This window comes from Tiliqua scincoides, chromosome 1 (assembly GCF_035046505.1).
Source record: "Tiliqua scincoides isolate rTilSci1 chromosome 1, rTilSci1.hap2, whole genome shotgun sequence".
Taxonomy (NCBI): Eukaryota; Metazoa; Chordata; class Lepidosauria; order Squamata; family Scincidae; genus Tiliqua; species Tiliqua scincoides.
In genome coordinates, this window is record NC_089821.1 from 106,673,169 (window position 1) to 106,693,255 (window position 20,087).

Genomic DNA, 20,087 nt, shown 5'->3' on the forward strand with positions numbered 1-20,087 from the left:
TTTTGTTTGCTCTGACCGATCTTAGATTCCATCTTCTTGCTTAGTTTGGCTTGGTATAGTCTCTAGTACTAGCCTGATATGGTCTGCTGGGTCTGACCTAGTTCCTATTCTGCTCTATCCTAATTCTTCCATTTGGTTCCAATCTTTTGACTGAAGTGTGAGCATGATATGGGCCCAATTTTGATGATTTCACTGTTCTTAGATTCTTCTGTGTCACTACTGCTTCTATGATGAAATCAGTATAATTGTGACCATTTCTCAGGATCTTATCTCTTTCTCTGCTTATGCCCCAAATATAGCTTTGAGCCCTCACAACCTGGTTTCTTGTAGGAAAGAATCCTCAAATCCTTTCTAGTAATTTGATTTCTAGTGAAAATTGATTTCAGTTTTAGTGGGAACATCCTTGAAATCAAAGGTTTCAGGATTTGTTTTGAAGATGAAAGTTCTGTCATTATTTGGGAAGCCTGTTCAACTTACAAAGTCTTCTCTAATGATTTGCAAAGTTTTTGAGATCTGACGCACTAACTCTGGTTTATAGTACTGGTTTCACATGTGGGCAGCAGATTTCAAAGATCAGTACAATATTATGTTTTTAAAAGCTTTACACAGAAATAAATATCAAGAAACCTTCTTATTTCTTTAAAGACATCTGTATCATTGGTTTAATAGCATGTCATGGGGATAATCATACAGACCTACTGTTGTACTGATTATAACACAACAGCATACGTGAAGCACATTGATCACAGTGAAATGCTATCTAAAAGCTAGGCATTATTACTATAAAACAGAAAGATTGGAATTTTACTTGCACATCCATATATATCCTCCCATCATGGTGATAAATCCTAGTGTGGGGTTTCATGCACATTCATGAAGTTTGTCCCTTGATTGCATTACAGGAGGAACAGGCTATATAGTTTGCTACCATTTTTGAGCAGTGAAATATGTTGAACCAGAATTCAGTCACAACATCATTGTTGATTAATACCTTAGAAATTATAGCCTCTCTGCCATTTATTTATACATTATGCTATTATGATAGATAGGTAGCACAAGCATTTAGGAGGGTTTTTCTGCCTTTTCCCATTATAGCATTTGCATGGGAGAAATTATTAGCAGAATTAAAAATAAGTAGATGAGCCATGGAAATACGGGAAAAAATTACTAGTGCCTGTGGTGAGTCACTTAATAAGCAGGTAAAAGGATATTAAATAATTATAGGGCTTGCATGGCAGGGACTGCATGAAGAGAGTGATTCGGTGAAATGTTACTTGGTTCTCTGAAATGTTATTGAGCCCAAAGCATGCCATGTAACATCTACTACCTGCACTCCACCATCATAAAATAGCCCATCTAGTTTTTCTGATCTTCACTAAATATTTCCTAAACTAAATTGAAGTACAGACTTCTGTAAATGTCTCAAATCCCAGGAGTCAAACTACCCTAGCCATGACTTTGATGGAATGTCTAATTTCCAAGGGCTTTGTTTTAATGGAGGGAAATCATTATCAAACGTATGGTTTAATAAGCCCATTTTCTAAACGTTTTCTGAAATTACTGCTTTAATCATGTTTTGCATATGTTACCATATCAAATAGAGAAGCAAGAGATTCCATTGATGTCTTGTTTTTCCTTGTGAGCAGCTCAACATCTCTTGAGCAATATCAGAGACTGCATGTCAAAGTGTTCGTGCTTTGATTTGAAGGAAGCAGTTTATTTTAGGAATTATCTTCACAGTGGCCTTGAGCCTGTCAGAACTGTCACATATGGAAAATATTCTGCAGCATTAATTCCACCTGGAATGCACAAAATACTGTTGTATTCAATTTCCCCTAAATTCCTGAGACTCTATTTCTATCTCAATATCTGTCTTTCAGTCTATCACCATTCTCCATGTGAAGCAAGCCTAGCAAACTTCAGAAGTCCAACCAAGGCTTGTAATTTCACATTTGGTGACTTTGACACTGGAGTTCAAAGCAGGTGTCATAAACTACAATAAAACACATAAGACACTAAGGCTGTGCTGAGCAGGCATGTGTCTGAGGGTCCAATCCTATCCAACTGTCCAACATTGATGCAGCCGTGCCAATGGGGCGTGCACTTGGGGGAGGGCAGTCACAGAGGTTTCCTTAGGGTGAGGGAATGTTTGTTCCCCTGTGCTGTGATGCAGCTGCATCGGCACTGGAAAGTTGGATAGGGTTAGGTCCTAAATTTCACGTCAAAATTTGCACTTTCAAAAAAGCAGAATTTTACACTGGAATGAACTGTCCATTAAAAAGAAAAAAAAAAGTACATTTTCAAACTCTTTGGTGCTCCATTTTTGCCCTTGAAAGTGCCAGGCTGTGGGCAAGGAAGAAGATACTTTAAAGGTGAAACTACCACCAGTCAGAATTTTTGAGGTCGTCATCAGTACTGATTTTTAAGCAATACTAATCCTGATTCACTTGTAACTGACTCAAAGCTCAATCCTATCCTTTCCCTCCACCTGCCGATGCAGCAGCACCAAAATGGTCAGTGTTGCATCTTACAAGGAGAGGATAGTTGCAGAGGTCTCCTCTGGGTAAGGGAATGACCATTCCCTTACTTAGCTGTAAGCCTCCGTGATGCAGGGGTGGGTTCTTCTCAGACCTGTGCTAGCTAAGTAGCTGGTGCAGGATCAGGTCCAGAGAGGGGGCTAGGTTTAGGCAGTACCAATGGGAGTCTCCTTCCCAGAGAAAATAGCAGCTTTGAAAGTACTGATTCAGATCAGGACTGTTGAGGACCAAAAGGGTTAAAACGTTCTTTTCATCCACAATGGTTCCAGTCCAGATCGCCTGTCCAGTCCAGAGCTGCCTGTCCCCACAATGCATAGGATTGGACTGGTAGAACAGGTACGTTTTCAAAGCCATAAAAACCAGAAAGGATTGCATAGATTACCCAGAGGAAGGGCACTTGAGAGCCTGGTGGCAGCCACTGACAAGGCCTTGCATACATGCAATCAAAGAGATGATTATAACTTGCTTCCATTGCGCATCATGTGAACCAACTGCCCAATCCTATTGCATTATGAAGAGTACTTTGGGTTTGTCCTCATGCCAAGCAATGAAAAAACCATGAAAGTCTTTAAACTGGGAAATACACGAGAGTGTCATTGATCCGGAAACTCCTGCTGGGCAGTTGTATCTCATAGTGCTTGAGCGAGCCAATTTACTGCAAGTGTGCTATGTTAATAGCAAGCCATAGGCCGTTCTAAGGGGGGAGGGAAGCAGCAGGGCAAATGATTTCCTTGACATCTTGGCACTTACCATGCGCAGCCTTCCCAAGGTACAGAGCAAGAAAAAATGGATTATGCCCTAAACAATAAAAGGCGAGTCATTCGCTTAGTTCTTCAGTGGGCTGCTTTGTATGGAGAGATTCTGCCAGAGGATGAAGCGGCAATGGCCTTTCTGGAGGTAGGGCACACTTGCTGCTGCTGCGGTTTCTTTAGAATGAATATTAACTGTAGCTGAGCCAAGAGAGAGGTGTCAGGACTATTGTTCAAGCTGCAGAATTCTCCCTTTCAAGGATAATAATCTGCAAATGGCTATTTCTGCCTTTTTAAAATTTATGTTGCTGATAACTTTGTCCTGTAATGGCATCACTGCAACTGGTTGCAATTTTAGGGAGAGAACAGCTCGTTTTAAAAATCATGTCTATTTCCTTATGTGGAATGTGTTAGATTAAAATTACTATGAAGAATATGAAAATATGCAGCCTTGATATTCAACCCCCTACATTGTTAATTAGCAAAAACAATGGCCTGGGCACCATTGTGCCATGTGCCTTTTACAGAAAAGTTGTGAGTATTAATTATAAATAGGGCATTACTTCAAGGCTAATAAAATATTATATATGTGGTGTATTTGTTTTTAAATACTTGATTGTAGCCTGTGAAGGTATAAAGGAAAACTTGCACTTTCATCTGGTTAGGGACTAGACTAGACCATGGATGAAAGTCAAAAATGGATGAATGTCAAAGAATAGCCTTATTTAGCTTGCAAATTTATTTTGGCCAGTGACAAACATAAATAACGAACTATATAACACAGTGGTTCTCAAACTTGTGGGTCACGACCCACCAGCTTGTGTAAATATGTCCCGTTCCCTTTAAGGGGCGGGGCAGGGAGAAAACAGTAAAGCAATCCCCAGGATAGCGCCCCTGCGGGGGGGAGGGGGGCTATTTTTGAACAAACCATACGTGCTCTCAGGGTCCAGGGGGTGTGGGGAGCCCCACGGAGCACTTGCAGGGCTCTCCACAGCTTTTAAACAGTGAAAGTTCCAAGCACGACAAAACTGGAAATTCCATTTCCGGTTTAATCATGCTTGGAACTTTCATTGTTTAAAAGCCACGGAGAGCCCTGCAGGCGCTCCACGGGGCTCCCCACACCCCCTGGACCCTGAGAGCACGTATGGTTTGTTCAAAAATAGCCCCCCTCCCCCCGCAGGGGCGCGATCCTGGGGATCGCTTTGCTGTCCCTGCCTCCGCCCCCACAAAGACTTATCCTGGGAATAAATCTCCCGGAAAAGTTTGAGAACCACTGATGTAACACATGCAAATGCATGTGATACCTAAATAAACAGAAATAAAACAAGAATAAACATAACATTGACAAATGTCATGGTAGGTTGGATGAAATCGGACAAAAGAGGAATTTGAAATGTGATTATAACTGAAAGTGGTTAAAAAAGCAAAGCAATGAAAGTCAAGTGGATGAAAGTCAAGATATGCCTGTACTAAAAACCTTTTCTATGGTAATTGATCAAAGCTACTTTTGTGACGCAAATGCAAGAGAACCATAACAAATGACCACACACTGATATTGCATCATTTAATTTGTTTGAGAGACGACATGTTGAGCACATCATTGGCCCTCGGGTTTGGTGGCTATTTCCTGAGTAGCTTCTGCGGGGAATGGTAGGGTTGGGCACATGACCAAGGGAGGTAAAAGGGATTCAACCCTTTGCTCCTTCAGTGACCTGAATCCAGATTGACCACCGCTGCAACTATTATTTGCTTCCAGGATAAATGGCAGCTGCAGGGAGGAGAAGGGGAAATATTAAGCGGAACTACAGCAGGGGAAAAGGGTTGAATAGCCTTTCCCCCTAAGCCACAATCTCAGTCCCCATTGTCCATTTCTCAACCACCACCTACAGCTGCTGTTTAGGAAACAAAAACCAAGCACTCAAGGGGCAATGTCTGGCCCTGTGCCAGCCCAAAAAGTTTTAGTCCATGGGGTGAAAAATCAAAATGGCAGTCTCTGATGCCGTAATATTGTGGCAACAATGATATTACTATACACTAAGTACCTGACGATGTGCCTTTCTTTAATTGCACACCAAATCTGTTGCTTGAAGTGGACACTTCACTTTGCTAAGTAGTGCGCCAACCAGGTTTTGTTGTACCTTTTGAGATCATCTTCAATTAGAGGTAGAACAGGTTTCAAATAACCTTGTCTGTACTTTGGAACTTTTCTAGTATGGCCATTTATTTGTTAGATATCTTCTTATTTATAGCTGCTTTTGGAGTTTTTTGTTTTATTTATTTATTTAGTTAGTTTAGATGGGGGAGGAGTTGCAAATTAGTATAAATCATTTCAATGTATATGGAATCCGGCTGTTTAGGTGTAATCAGTGTTACTGAGATGCTTTATTTGTAATCAGTTCATTTTTGATATGTATCTTGGCAAATTGCCTCTTTGTATTATTGTTTGAAGGGTGTTCTTTATCATTTAATAGGAGTTTTATGTGTCTGTATCAGATGATACAAGGATGATTACAACACTTAAAGACCAACTCCCGGAGCTAGAGAAGATGATGAAACAAATGTAAGTGTGGGCTTAGATAAATTAACCTTTAAATTGTCCTTTGCAAATGTCTAGCATGAGATATCAAGCATCACTGTTTTCAGACTAGCCAACAGCAAAAAATTTTGCTAGAACTATTTCGGAACTATTTCTACAGGAAAAAAATTCTTCAAGGGTCTGCACCGGTGCACCATATGTTCCCCCCCGGTGTATGCCATCACAGAAATGCCATAAAGTACTTTGTAACAAGACAAGGCCCAAGTGCACCTGTGGGAAAGTCGGAGCTTTCCCACTGGCACCAGTGGTCATTGGGTGGCCCACCAGAGCAGGCAAGTACAGCATAAAGGTGTGGGGGAAGGGCAGGAAGGGGTTTGAATGGTGTTGAGCAAGGCAGCAAGGGGGTGGAAGGGGGTGGCAATGGGGTGGGAGTGGGTGGATTGAACCCAGGAGGGGATGGAATTGGTGGTGTTGGCACAAGTCATATCCAAACCCTCATTCCCAGGCCTGGTCTGCCTGATCTGTAAACTCACTAATTCTGTCATTGTATGTTGTTGCTAAAATCTTCCAAACATATTTCTAAGATATGTTGCATTTGCTTTTATAGATCAGAAGAGGCTAAAGCACCTCAGAAAAAGGTAGATATTTTTGATACTCTACTCATATAAAATATGTTATTTCACCACTAAGTAAGGGTCACTTCACATGTTACAGATTGGCAAATATTTCTTTACTATCATTTTGTAAATTCATTCATTTTGGTTCATTTTGGTGGGGGGCACAGTCGGTACATGTACCTATGTCATGCCTGTATTGATACATTTACCTATACTGGAAAAAATGTTTGTTATCCAGGTATATTATGGTTTTATGTGTAGTCTTAAAATGTTGTACATGCACAAGTTAAAATGTAACATGGAAAGCTACCCAGAGACTGCTACCCAGACACACCAGTCTCCAAAATAATCCCAACTGCATTAAGTGAAATCTTTTCAAGTGTATGGGTGTTTTGTTTCTCCTTTTCTCCTAAGCATCGTCAGTGATACACAGTAATTCTGAAAACCTTTCTCCTTGCAGTGATGATGATTTGGTCTGGTTTTGTTTCCTAGCACAAAGTTCTTTTGCAGCACTTTAACACAAGCGATGAAAGGACACAAAAACGCCAGCCCATCAGGGGAAGTGACGAAAGTAAGTCAATCCATAGCGCCACAGGCTGCAGTCCTGGAAGGGAGCGCAACTCAACTGCTCCACCTTAATCCCAGCGGCTTCCCAAAGGCATGATTGTCCAAGCTCTTTAGCCAAATCCACAGATCACCACAGTCTGATTCCAGACTGCATGCAACAAAATAGGGCACCCTGTTCCAGAGGTGCATTCAGAGGTGGGAGGCATTGCACAGTGAGGAATCAGGTAAAACAGGCATTTCCCTAGCTGTTGACTGTTCCTAATTGTAGTGTTCCTCTTAGCTTATCCAAGCATACCTTAGGATTTAGCTACATTTTGAGAGTCATTCATATATAAGCAATTAGTGAGCTCTTTTGTGATCTGCTCTGTACCATGTGCCCTGTTATTACAGCTTTCCTGATGCGTTTTGTCTTTGTGTCTGAAGTTTTGTTCAAGGTGTACTGCCTAGATCACACCTACACCACTATCCGCATTCCAGTGTTGTCTTCAGTTAAAGAAGTCATCAGTGCAGTAGCTGACAAACTGGGCTCTGGAGATGGCTTGATATTAGTAAAGATGAGCTCAGGCGGAGGTAAGGCATTTGCATAATCTTTAACACTCGTCATTTACCTTGAAGCAGCAGACCATGATGGAATAGAAAGACTCACACTGATTTTTTAAAGACTTTTCAAATTAATTTTAATCTCTGAAAACTGGACTTTCTCTTTGTGGCAGAAACTGTACCTTTCGTTGTGGGCAAAAAAAAATCTGCCCCCTCCCTCCAACATGCAGTCAGAAACCTAAATTCTGAGACCAAAATGTGGTATGCCGATTACATGCATAGAAAATACGTTGAAAAGGCAGAGTCCCATTCATGGAGTGAGACATTTTCGCTATCTCTTTCCCCATTTGTGACCTTTGAACATTTGCTGCTGAGGGTTGGAGGACTTTCCAGAAGAATGTGAGATGGGAAATGGAGTTGGTCAGTGACATACCTGAAGGGAGCAAGTGGTGTAAATGCCCCATGCACCAGGCTTCAGGAGGTGGCGTTTCGCTGCCATCCACTCCCTTGACAGCCAGTACACCAATATCAATGTGCCAATCTGAGGGCCACCCTCTAAGAGCCACCCCCCCCCAATAGGCTTTCTGAGGGCTGGAGAAGCCATGTGCATCCTCCCTGGTCCTCAGAAGGCCTCATATAGCCTTCTGGAGGTTGAAAATCTAAACTTCTGGCTTTCAGCTGAAAAACCGAAGTGTCGATTTTCAGCCTCCAGAAGGCCTTACAAGGCTTTCTGAGGGCCGGGGAGGCCGCATGCAACCTCCCCAGCCCTCAGAACGCCTAGAGAGGGGGAGGCAGGCACCTCCAGGGGACGGGGGCAGCACCTCCACATAGAGGGTGGCATCCCTGGTAGTGTGCCCCAGTAAGGACAGTGGCCAGGAATGCCACTGGAGTTGGTAACAAGAGAGGAAATTAGCAGGAATCAGGCAGGTGCCATATATGAAAAGAAGTACCTTTGAGCTTGTGCACAGCTCCTTTGGCTACAACCTTTAACAGATTGTTTATAAGGCTGCAAGTCTAATGGCACAATCCTATTCTTTGTTTACACCAGCAAAAAGATCACTGCACCAACATAGGGTGTTGCAAATGTGCCATAAAGCACTTTGCGACACCCAGACAGTAAGGTGCACCAGTGGGAAGGCATGTGCCATCTTGCCAGTGATTGATGAAGCTGGCATGCCTGGCGGAGCACCCACCAGGCAACACTGGGGCTGAAGGGGGCCAGGGAGGGGGTGTAATAGACCAGGAGGGGGGTGAGATCAGTGGCACTTGTGCACACCAAATTCTATCCCTCTACCCAGGCCTGAAGCCATGACACAGGACTGCTTGGACTTTTACCAGTCATTTGTCAGGTGCAGATTCAAGTAGGCTCATTGGGCAGGCTCAGGCGTGGGACAAATGTCCCCTTATCCGGAGGAAATCTGACTTCTACTTGGCAGACCTGATTAGGATTAGGCTGCCCATCATTTTAATCAATAAATGTATCATCTAAAGCTTTAGTGACTGGTTATTGGTGGCCTCTATCAATTGGTGCATTAAGGTCACACTTGTTTGTTTTTTGAGGCTATTTTATGTTTGGCGAGTTGTAGAAACTGGAAGAGAAAATATCAAAGATGACCTTGCCATCTTGCCATGAGGGGGTGACTTCTGTTAATTAAATAGGAAGTTATCCAGAGTTCCTTCAAGTATATCAAAAGAGGAACCTAGACTGAGATTTTGATAATATGCAAATGTATTTAAATTTAATTGAATAATTGGTTAAAAGGCAGGTGATTAATCAACTAAATGTCCTTTAATTGGTTGACAGCCAGTTAAATTTGATTTAATGATTTAGCAGACGTTCTTTCTAGATAATTAAAAAAAAGATCTTTAGTAGTATATCTGTGAGAGCTTTCTGCTGGTAGCTAGCAAGATGTGCCATCTCGCATAAAGGAAGGGCATAACCTTGATACAGGGGGTGGGAAGTCTTGCCACTTCTCAGTTGTTCCTGGGTTTTGTTTTTTTTAAATGAACCTGCATGAACACTTCAGCACTACTTTACCCACTGGCATTTCCCAGCTGACATCCCTGCTTTAGTGCTATTTTGTAGTACAGTACTAATTTCAGCACCCTGGAGGCAGCACCCAAGTTCAGAGAATGTATGCTTGTTTGTTTGTACACCACTTTTAAAATACAATTTCACCAAGAGGTGAACAATAAGAACAACAACAATTTAAAACAAGAACTACAAGGGAACACTTAAACAACACATCCGAGATCGGAATGAAATATTCCTATTAAATACTTTGTTCCTGACATAGTTGAATGTGCTGACAACAAAATCACACAACAATCATCAGTGGAAATCACATTTATTAACCCATGGAAGTCTGGGTTTGGTGTCATACTCAAAATTGAAGTGGAAAAACACACTGCAGGCTGATCCAACTTCGATGTAATGTCCATAAAGCAAGTCAAAATGAGGCTCAGTAGTGTGTGTGGCCTCCACGTGCCTGTATGACCTCCCTACAACGCCTGGGCATGCTTCTGATGAGGTGGCGGATAGTCTCCTGAGGGATCACCTTCCAGACCTGGACTAAAGCATCCGCCAACTCCTGGACAGTCCAGTGCAATGTGGCGCTGGTGGATGGAGCGAGACATGATGTCCCAGATGTGCTCAATTGGATTCAGGTCTGGGGAACGGGCGGGCCAGTCCATAGCATCAATGCCTTCATCTTGCAGGAACTGCTGACACACTCCAGCCACATGAGGTCTAGCATTGTCCTGCATTAGGAGGAACCCAGGGCCAACCGCGCCAGCATATGGTCTCACAAGGGGTCTGAGGATCTCATCTCGGTACCTAATGAGAGTCAGGCTACCTCTGGCGAGCACATGGAGGGCTGTGCGGCCCCCCAAAGAAATGCCACCCCACACCATTACTGACCCACTGCCAAACCGGTCATGCTGGAGGATGTTGCAGGCAGCAGAACGTTCTCCCTGCCGACTCCAGACTCTGTCACGTCTGTCACATGTGCTCAGTGTGAACCTGCTTTCATCTGTGAAGAGCACAGGGTGCCAGTGGCGAGGTTGCCAATCTTGGTGTTCTCTGGCAAATGCCAAACGTCCTGCACGGTGTCGGGCTGTCAGCACAACCCCCACCTGTGGACGTCGGGCCCTCATACCACCCTCATGGAGCCTGTTTCTGACCGTTTGAGCAGACACATGCACATTTGTGGCCTGCTGGAGGTCATTTTGCAGGGCTCTGGCAGTGCTCCTGTTCCTCCTGGCACGAAGGCGGAGGTAGCGGTCCTGATGCTGGGTTGTTGCCCTCCTACGGCCTCCTCCATGTCTCCTGGTGTACTGGCCTGTCTCCTGGTAGCACCTCCATGCTCTGGACACTACATTGACAGACACAGCAAACTTCTTGCCACAGCTCGCATTGATGTGCCATCCTGGATGAGCTGCACTACCTGAGCCACTTGTGTGGGTTACAGACTCCGCCTCATGCTGCCACTAGAGTGACAGTACCGCCAGCATTCAAAGGTCAGCCAAACATCAGCCAGAAAGCATAGGGACTGCGAAGTGGTCTGTGGTCACCACCTGCAGAACCACTCCTTTATTGGGGGTGTCTTGTTACTTGCCTATGATTTCCACCTGTTGTCTACTCCATTTGTGCAACAGCATGTGAACTTGATTGTTAATCGGTGTGGCTTCCTAGGTGGACAGTTTGATTTCACAGAAGTGTGATTGACTTGGAGTGACATTGTGTTGTTTAAGTGTTCCCTTTATTGTTTTGAGCAGTGTATATAAAAATATGCTACCCAAATGTCACAAGTCATGGGCTGTGTTGCAAGTCACAGATACTATCCATTAGGGTTAGAAGTTATGTAATCTGTATACGGCATATGCAGCATTTGCAAACTTGGGGGGGGGAGTGCATTCCCCCAGTGACAAAATAATGCAGTTTGAATGCTGGGAAACATATCCACAGTTAACTTGAGCAATGATCTCTAGATCCTCATTTATTGGATATACATTTATTGCACAACAAACTGGTCCCTTCAAAAGCCCCGTTTTTGCATCTTGCTCGAGTAACATCTCGATGGGGTGTTTTTGTTTTTTGGAAGAATTTGAAAGGACTTCTGAAGAATTTTGTAAGCACTGAAGTGCTAGGAGGAAAGGGGCGAGTGGTGGCATGGGAGGAAGGTCTGTCACTGTAATTGAATCACAGGAAGGAGAGGGAGGGATGGACGGACAATGAGAGAGAGATGCAGAGTAACAAACTCCAGGATGCTGAGTGCTGATACTCTCACCCATGCTCTTGTCGCTTCTCAACTACTGAACAAGTTATTTCTATCAGTTTTCCCATCATTCTTCCTTGACCATAAGATCTAGAAGCCTCATTTTCCTTGTATGATAAATTGAATTTCTAATAGAAAAAAATACTTCTATTTTGAAATTACAATAACGGCTGTAGGCATGATCCAGTCCATTACCACTGCAGTATCCATATGTTTAGGTTTGACAGAGTCCCCTGTACCATCCATGCTCATGCATATGAAGTCAGAATGACAAGCCATTCGGGGCATGGGCAATCTGTCTGTAACTCCATATCCCCTTCCAGTGTTTTCTCTCAATTAAGTATGCATGCATGCAGAGGCTGAGGAAAGGGACAAAAGGGACCTGCAATCTATTAAATCCTTTTTTCATGGGTGTTGCACCAACAGTGGACTAATTTATGGCCTGTGATCTCACTTGGTGAGATTTGGAGCCCAATCCTGAGCTCGGTGCACCAGCTTACTGCCGGCACGCACTGTTGCAAACATGCCATAAAGCACATTTGCGGGCTTTAGTGTTGGGCGAGCACCACACCACGTGGCAGTCGCGTGGACCACCAAACAGCGGAGAGGTAAGTGGAGGTGTGGGGGGAGGTGGGCAGGAGGCATTCCAGGGAGGGGGGAGGCAGGCAGAGGGCAGGGAGGAGGTGTGTCGGGGAGAGGGAGCGGGGAGGGAGGGAGGCGGGACTGGTGGAGCAAAGCTCCACCGAACTCAAAGCCTCTGCATTGGGCTCATTGCCTGACGCAGAGACACTTGATTCACTGCCGACCTTTTGGTTGGTGGTGAATCGAGTAGCCCCATTGCAGGGCTACTCTGTTTACCGGGGGGGGGGGAAGTACCCTTCTCCTGAGGAGCTGCCAGCGGCTGCCCGGGGTGTGCAGGCTGTGGCGGCAGCCATTTTTTGAGTTCAGGATTGGGCTGTTGGTGAGAAAGCATTTGCTCTGGCTTACCATTCAGATGCCTCTGTCTATTAGGTTGCTTTGGACAGAAGATTAAAATTTGCCCTTTAAAGGTCCAACATTATTTAAACATAAGTTTATAAAAAGAAGTGAAGCTTTGAGGCACTGCTGGTTCCAATTTTGTGTGGAACTGTGAGTCTGACAGAGTTAATTAAAGCGACATTAGAATGCAAATAGTAACTCTTGTCAGGGACAATTCTTTTTGCAAATAAATTGATGCCAGTGGCATCACCATGTTGCAATGTCAGTAGGATTTCATTCATTAAAGTTGCAGTCAATCTGATGGATATACACTGAGAAGGAGAAGTTTGTAAGTTAATTAATAAGCCTTTCTGCACCAATCAGGGATGTGATTTTGTTTAAAGGAATAGATAATGAGGGCTAAATATAACTACTTAGATAATTATTGAATGTTACTGTATGGATAACAGCTGCAATTACATGCCTCAACCAATTATGATGTTAAATTTTAGGGTTGCTGTGTTGAAATTCTTGTAGTTTGCAGTTTAGAAGAGCACAATTGCTGTTGGTGATAAATTACTTCATCTCAGGGCAACGCAATGATAAAAGCAAGTTATGGCTGTGGTGCAGCTTCATCAACACATTGACTTTCTGCCAGTGTCCTGCTGGCTTGCTAGGAACAGCACTGTTTTGCCCACACTGAGGTATGGGCAGCTGCAGAATAGGAGTAAAGCTAGGAAGTGCAGGGGCTTCAGGTCCAAAAGGCCTTTGCAAACTAAGTCAAGATCTGGTGTTGTTCAAGTTGAAACCCTTTCTCAATCTGGAACCATTTATAGCCAATGGACTGCCAATTTATAGCCAATGGAGAACCAATGAACTGTCTGGGTGGCTCCATGATGGAAGCTGGTACATTTCAGCCTTTTCTCTGCAGGCTCAATTGGCACAAAGGGCAGCAAAATTCAGAGTGGGAGGCTTCATGTTGTACTTTCTGTTGCTCCTGACACATTATTTCTTTTAGTGGTATCCCAGAATGCACTGAAAATTCAGAAGCAACAAAGAAGCAGCTCAAATCCTCTCTAGCATACTTTACTGATGTTACCTTTTTAGTCTGTTGATGTTGTTAGTTGTCACCTCAGTGGCAAACTGGATTTCTACTCTAGAATTCTATTATAGATAGCAGTTCTGAATTTTTTCCCCTTCTTAATAATATGTCTCTTACTGTCATTGTTAACAGTGATAACCTGTATATTTTATATAGTATATCTGGTGCTCTTCATGCTTACAGAAAAAGTGGTACTCAAACCTAATGATGTTTCGGTGTTTACAACTCTCAGTATTAACGGATGTCTCTTTGCTTGCCCTCGAGACCAGTTTGACTCACTGGTATGTATGACTTGACTAGTATGTAAGTATGCTAGTCTCTGAAGAACATTACAGCAGAGAGGCTCTCTTTAGTTCTGGTCACTAGAATGCCAAATGGAATCAGTAGTTTTTTGCTTGCTATTATCTTCTTTTACAGCCATTCAGCAAAATATCATTTGGAACATTTAGGAATGGGGAGCCAAAGATAAGGAGCTGTGCAGCAGTGGCAGAATGCAGGTCACTGCTCAAAAAAAAGGAAGACTAGATGGGGGGAAGAGAAGGAGGGCCATGTCCCTGCAGAGGCATTGGGGGGAGGAAGGTGGCAATGACTGAAAGGGGAAGCAAATGGGGGAGACCAACCCAGGCCTACCCAGGAAAATTGGGGTGGGGTTGTCGGCTCCTCGATACTAGACTTAGAGCCCAATCCTGTTCTTTGTTTTAAAATAATGCTGAGATGGTGGGCAAAATAGGGAGGGCAGTAGAGGGACACTAGAGGAACTTTTCCCCACCATAGTCCCTATCCCAATTGCACATGCCCAACATTTTATTGTAATTAGAAAAAAAATGTAATTGTAATTAGAAAAAAAAACTTTCATTGAAAACCAATGGAATGTTTTCTGAATGAAAACAGTATGCAAGGGCAGTGAGCAACTTGGATCAGAATTGTGGTGAGGCAGAGTACCAAGTCTCCCTGCCACAGTTCCTGCCTGTTTTGCCTGCCCCCATCACTCTAATGAAACAATGAAGAGCCAGGGTGGTGCAGTGGTATGGGAAGTGGGCTTAGACCTGGAAGATCCAGGCTCAAATCCCTCTTCAGCTGTGAAGCTTCCTGGATGACCTTGGGTCAGTCACTTCCTCTCAGCCTCACTTACCTCACAGGGTTGTTGTGAGGACAAAAGGAAGGGAGCAGCTGTGTACACAACCCGGAGCTCTTTGGAGGAAGGGCGGTATTAAAAAAATGAAGAAAAAAACCTAGGCCTGCACACATTTAAAGTAACATGAGCTTTAGCCATAAGTAGCACCATGAAAAACTTTTCAGCTTTTACCTTTAGATGTCATTTTAAAGGTATACAGGTCCAGCCTATTTATACACGGATTTTTTATACACGGATTTGACTCAACACAAATGGCCCCTGCAAATGAGAAGGAATGTGCTGATCCCTGCAGAAGGGGAAAAATGCATCCCTTTAAAATCAGTTTTAAAAACTGAACAGTCCTTTAACAATAGCCTCCTTAATGAGAGAGAGAGTGAGAGGGCAGCTGGCTGACAATCCATCAATCCTTCTCTCCCTTGCGGGCCCCCTCCCTTCCCCCAGCACGTGAAAGGAAGGTGATCATTTTGCGTTGGTGAAGGGAGGGGCTGAGTGAAGTGCTGATGGATTGTCTTCTTAATGATTCTTATCTTAGAGTCAAAAGGTCAGCAAGGCTGTTTTTCAATCACTGGAGCAAAGAAACTTTGTTTTTTAAATTGATTTTCTATAGTGCGTTTTTTGTTATCCACGTGAGTGCTTGGAATGGAACCCACGTGAATCATTAGTCTCAACCTGTACATCAAAATAAGTTGCATGTCATAATTTTAAATTGTTTGATAGGTTGGAATACTACTAGAAATCCTTTAGATCAGCCCCCTTTAGAGTCACCCCCCAGCGCTCTGTAACTAACACCACGAAAGCTGTCCAAATTAAAAGGCCTGGCTTTCCTTAAACATTAAAAATGTTTACAAGCACTCACCAACAAAGTCATTCCACCGTCCTCCAAGGGGGTCCACTTTTGTAGGCCGAGAATTTTCCTGACTGTACTTTTTGTTCATTTTAACTTCATTAAAGCAGCTCTCATTGCCAAGTTGTGTCAGCAGGACTCCTGTTCCTCTGAGCTTTCACAGTGTCTCTGGTTTAGCTTCTAATGAGCTACTTTGTTGGCCTTGTTTCTTTCTGAGGGCCCATAAAATGAAAGCCATACTATCGCTTTGGGGGCAAAGATCTGTTTTAAGAGAAACAATATTTAAAATATCAAATGTGTTAGTGAAGGTGTCAGATGCAAATATTTTTATAATCTGTTTCTGGCAGGCTCATGCTTGTGTCATTTATCACTTTAATGAGCCATGTATATTTTTAGACACCACGAGCAGCTTCCGAAAAGGTGCAAACTGAGGTGCAATCCTATCCAACATACCAACACCAGTGGTGTTGCAGTGCAGCCTTGGGGTAAGGGAATAAATGTTCTCTTACCTTGAGGAGGCCTCTGTGTCTGCCTCCCCACCACAGAATGCTGTGCACAGCCCATGGACATGTTTGCGCCTGCACTGGAAAATTGGATAGCATTGGGCTCTGAGTTTCTGTACATGCAGGATAGCTTTCACCTGTATGCCAAGGGCAGCTTCCTATGGCAGCCCTTCGAGGTTCTTGAGAAATCAGGGAATCCTTCTGAGCAGATACTAATATAACCAAGCATGGGTGCACCCACAGAGCTCTTTGAGTCTTGGTCTGTAATACTAGGAATGGACACAAGCCAGCCTAACTGTGAGGAATGAAATGCCTGCCATGGAAGTCAGTGGATTTTGGCAGAATTTGGCTCAGGTTTTCAGTATTTTGGCTGTCATAAATTTTTTAATGTCTACGTAAGCACTGTTTGGAATAGTTTATAAATGTACCTGCCAAAACTTTACAGTGGTTCTCAAACTTTTCAGCATTTTAGCAAACTTTAAAAAAATGTTTCACTTTACCAGCTGCTGAAGCCTCTGCTGCTATAATGGTGATTGGGCAGCAGTGCTCCACCTCCAGCAGTTTGTTTAACCCCTTGATGCACATATTCTAATCTATCTTGTCAGTTTCATGACCAATCAAAAACTGGGTCATGGCTGACAGGTGGGCCTCGGACCCACAGTTTGAGAACCGCTGTGGAAAGTGTGGTATTGTGATGCATGTTATTGTGATGCAACTATGTTATTGTGATATATCCATATATCAGAAACTCTGCCATGCATGAAGAGTTTCCAATAACTTACCCTTGATACCTTCACTGTCAGAACAAGTGTTTTGAACACTGGACCACATACAAGCCTGCCTCTCGTTGAAGTTCATTCCCTTTCCACAAAAAGAGTACCTGCGCAAGTTGTGCCATCTTCTTAACTATTTTGCACAATGAAACTATTGTATTATTGTTATCTGTAATTATTTGGTGTCATTGTCATTCACAAACTACGTATCTCCAGAAGTCTGCAGTCTTCTCTGGCTTTTTAGTATGTGTGACCTTAGACTGCAATCCCAGACACCTGTAGTGCAGACGGAGAAAAGTATAAGCACAGCTGGAGTTGTTTGACCATTTTTAGTGCAGCTGATCACCTGTCTAACAGGCAAGTTTGTTTTAAATGGAAAAGCAGCTTGCCTATTCCCCTGGGGAATGCAATACAGTAACATTTACCCGGTGTTCCAGTTGTGCGTTCACTTGCCCACCACCCATACTTGGGTTAACTAGGCCTTTCAAATCAGAATACCAAGATTAGCTGAATTAAATCTATAGATTTATATCCTGATCACTGATCCTGATCCTGCAATTTACTTCGATAAATGCTTGAATTTGAAACAGTTTGGTCCCAATGACCCAGATCACAGGATCTTATTTCTCCAATCTTTTCCCTAAACATGAAAGAGAGAGATACTGTGTGTTTTGGCTCTAAACACTGGGTTCACCTATCCCAAAAAAATGATTCATGTGGGCTTTAACATTTGAATAGGGCATAAAATTCAATGTGCGTGGGTCTGAAGCAAGAATTAGCTCATTCAAACAATCTGGGAATTGACTCAACAATTTGGGCCTAGGCACATTAAATTTTCTTGTGATGCCCATACATGAATACCTGGCAAAACAGGTATGCCCAGTAGGCATGGTGGGAAGATGTGATCGCTCTCCCTACCACACACAGAAAGAAGACTGGGGAGAAAGAGTCATCTGGTCCAGGTACTACCCTCCTAACTGTATTCAGTTTGGAGTTAGGATTGGTCTGAGTCCTGGTGAACTAATAACACAAGTTCTACTTGCAGTGGTACTTATTTAATACATAAGAATATGGAAATTTGGAAGGAAAAAAATTGTCAATGAACTACACTGCCCTCTCCTGGAATAGAAAGCAGCTCAAAGTATTGCTTCGTCTATGGAACATAACTTGAAATTAGTGATATCACTGAAAATGGTGTTAGGAAGCTTTCCTTTTCCAGGATTGTAGATTTCAGTTATACATTCAATTTCAAATATGGAGCCAACTTGGAAAATGTAAGCAAAGTAGAAGTTCTGATAATATACAGGATCCTTTTTTTTTTAACTGCTCATTAGCATTAAAACTTTAAAGTATTATTTCAGATAAATTAAATATTGTTTCTAAAGTATATACAAAATAGTGAATGGCTTGCACTTCTGATTTGTGCTCTTACAGTCTTGTGAATGATAAGAATCAAGAATTCCAGGAGCCCATAGTATTGTCACAGAAGAAACTGTATGACTGAGCTCTTTGCACATGTTTCCATATACATGCGAGTATACATTCAGTCCCAGGACAAAGCCTGAGAATACATGATGCTGCAGCCTTCCTGAAGCTAAACAGGTCTAGGTCTGGTCAGATCCTGGGCCCATGTATCCTGCCATGAATTCCATGGTAGAAAGAAGGCAGTATATCAGTGCAATTAATAAAGAAATCTACTTGTGGTATTCATGCTTTCTCATGCAGATGCTTCCTATTTTTGAGGAAATGCATAAAGTGGTGGTTGGCAACCTTCAATCTCGAAAGACTATGGTACAAGCCTACAGCAACTGGTACTCCTAGGCGGTCTCCCATCCAAGTACTAACCAGACCTGAAGTTTAAAACAATCCTCGTATTCCAACTTTTATTATACATAGAAAAGAGAGCAGTTAAGTGAGGGTTAGAGATCACTTTGACAATAACATTCACAGAGATGTACTATTCTTTTTCCTAGACTCCACTTCAGGAACAAGAAGGCCCATCTACAGGAACTGTGGGAACATTTGAACTCATGAGCTCCAAAGACCTGGCATACCAAATGACAATTTATGAGTGGGAACTTTTCAATTGTGTACATGAGGTAGTAAGAATTTATATACATATTCCCTTTCAGCCTTTTCCATTAAAAAAAAAAAAGAAATATTAAGAAAACTTGGAAATAAATGCAATATTTCTTTATCAAACTTAGGGCGCAATCCAAACTTGCGCTGGAGCAGGCAAGCCAGGAGGCTTGCGCTGCATCCAACGCAGGTTCGTTGGCTGCAGCGGCACAGCCAGAGGCAAGGGAAAGCTCTTCCCCTCACCCCTGGGTAAGGGCTGCCGGCCCCAATAGGTCTCCTTTGACCTGCGCCACCTCTGGAGTTGGCACAGGTCCGAGGAGAAAGGAGTGACTTGAAGCCACTCTGTTCTCTGTGGGGACAGGGGTTGGGATCCGGCATAACTGCTGGGTCCCTGCCCCGCCCCTGGCTCCCCGCGCACCTTCCTCCGGGGCCGTCCATCACCCATCCTCCCCCCGCCCAGAAACGCCCCCCTCCTGCCTCCTCCTCACCCCCCACACCTACCGTTGCCGCTTGTGTCGGCGTGGGTGCGCTGACACGAGCGGTGGCGAGGAAGCCACTGCGGAGGCTTCTGGTGGCCTCCGCGCGTTGGCACATCTACATGCGCCGACACGGCTTCCTCCCACGGAAGCACAAACATGCTTTATGGCATGTTTGCGACCCTCCCGGGGGACTATGTCCAGTTAGGATTGCGCCCTTAAACTTACTTTACTACTTTTTTAGAATATGGACTGCATTAAGTATAACTTAGCACATAAAATTGTACTATTTGATATATTTATAAAATGTGGAAGTATGAATGTCTTTGTTGTACTCATACAATAATTAGAAATATAGCCAGTGTTAAAGATGGAGTGAAACCTGCTGCAATTTA

The 20,087-nt window shown here is 43.3% G+C and overlaps 1 protein-coding gene across 1 annotated transcript in view; it reads left to right on the plus strand.

Annotated features, from left to right (window-relative positions):
• The window catches only part of RAPGEF4 (Rap guanine nucleotide exchange factor 4), a 184,188-nt gene that overhangs the window by 150,804 nt on the left and 13,297 nt on the right, over positions 1 to 20,087 (plus strand). The window contains exons 18-24 of the mRNA XM_066634746.1: positions 3,284 to 3,434; positions 5,758 to 5,846; positions 6,430 to 6,460; positions 6,932 to 7,010; positions 7,430 to 7,576; positions 14,066 to 14,163; positions 19,111 to 19,236. Coding sequence (XP_066490843.1) covers positions 3,284 to 3,434; positions 5,758 to 5,846; positions 6,430 to 6,460; positions 6,932 to 7,010; positions 7,430 to 7,576; positions 14,066 to 14,163; positions 19,111 to 19,236 — 721 coding nt within the window. The remainder of the gene's footprint in view (positions 1 to 3,283; positions 3,435 to 5,757; positions 5,847 to 6,429; positions 6,461 to 6,931; positions 7,011 to 7,429; positions 7,577 to 14,065; positions 14,164 to 19,110; positions 19,237 to 20,087) is intronic.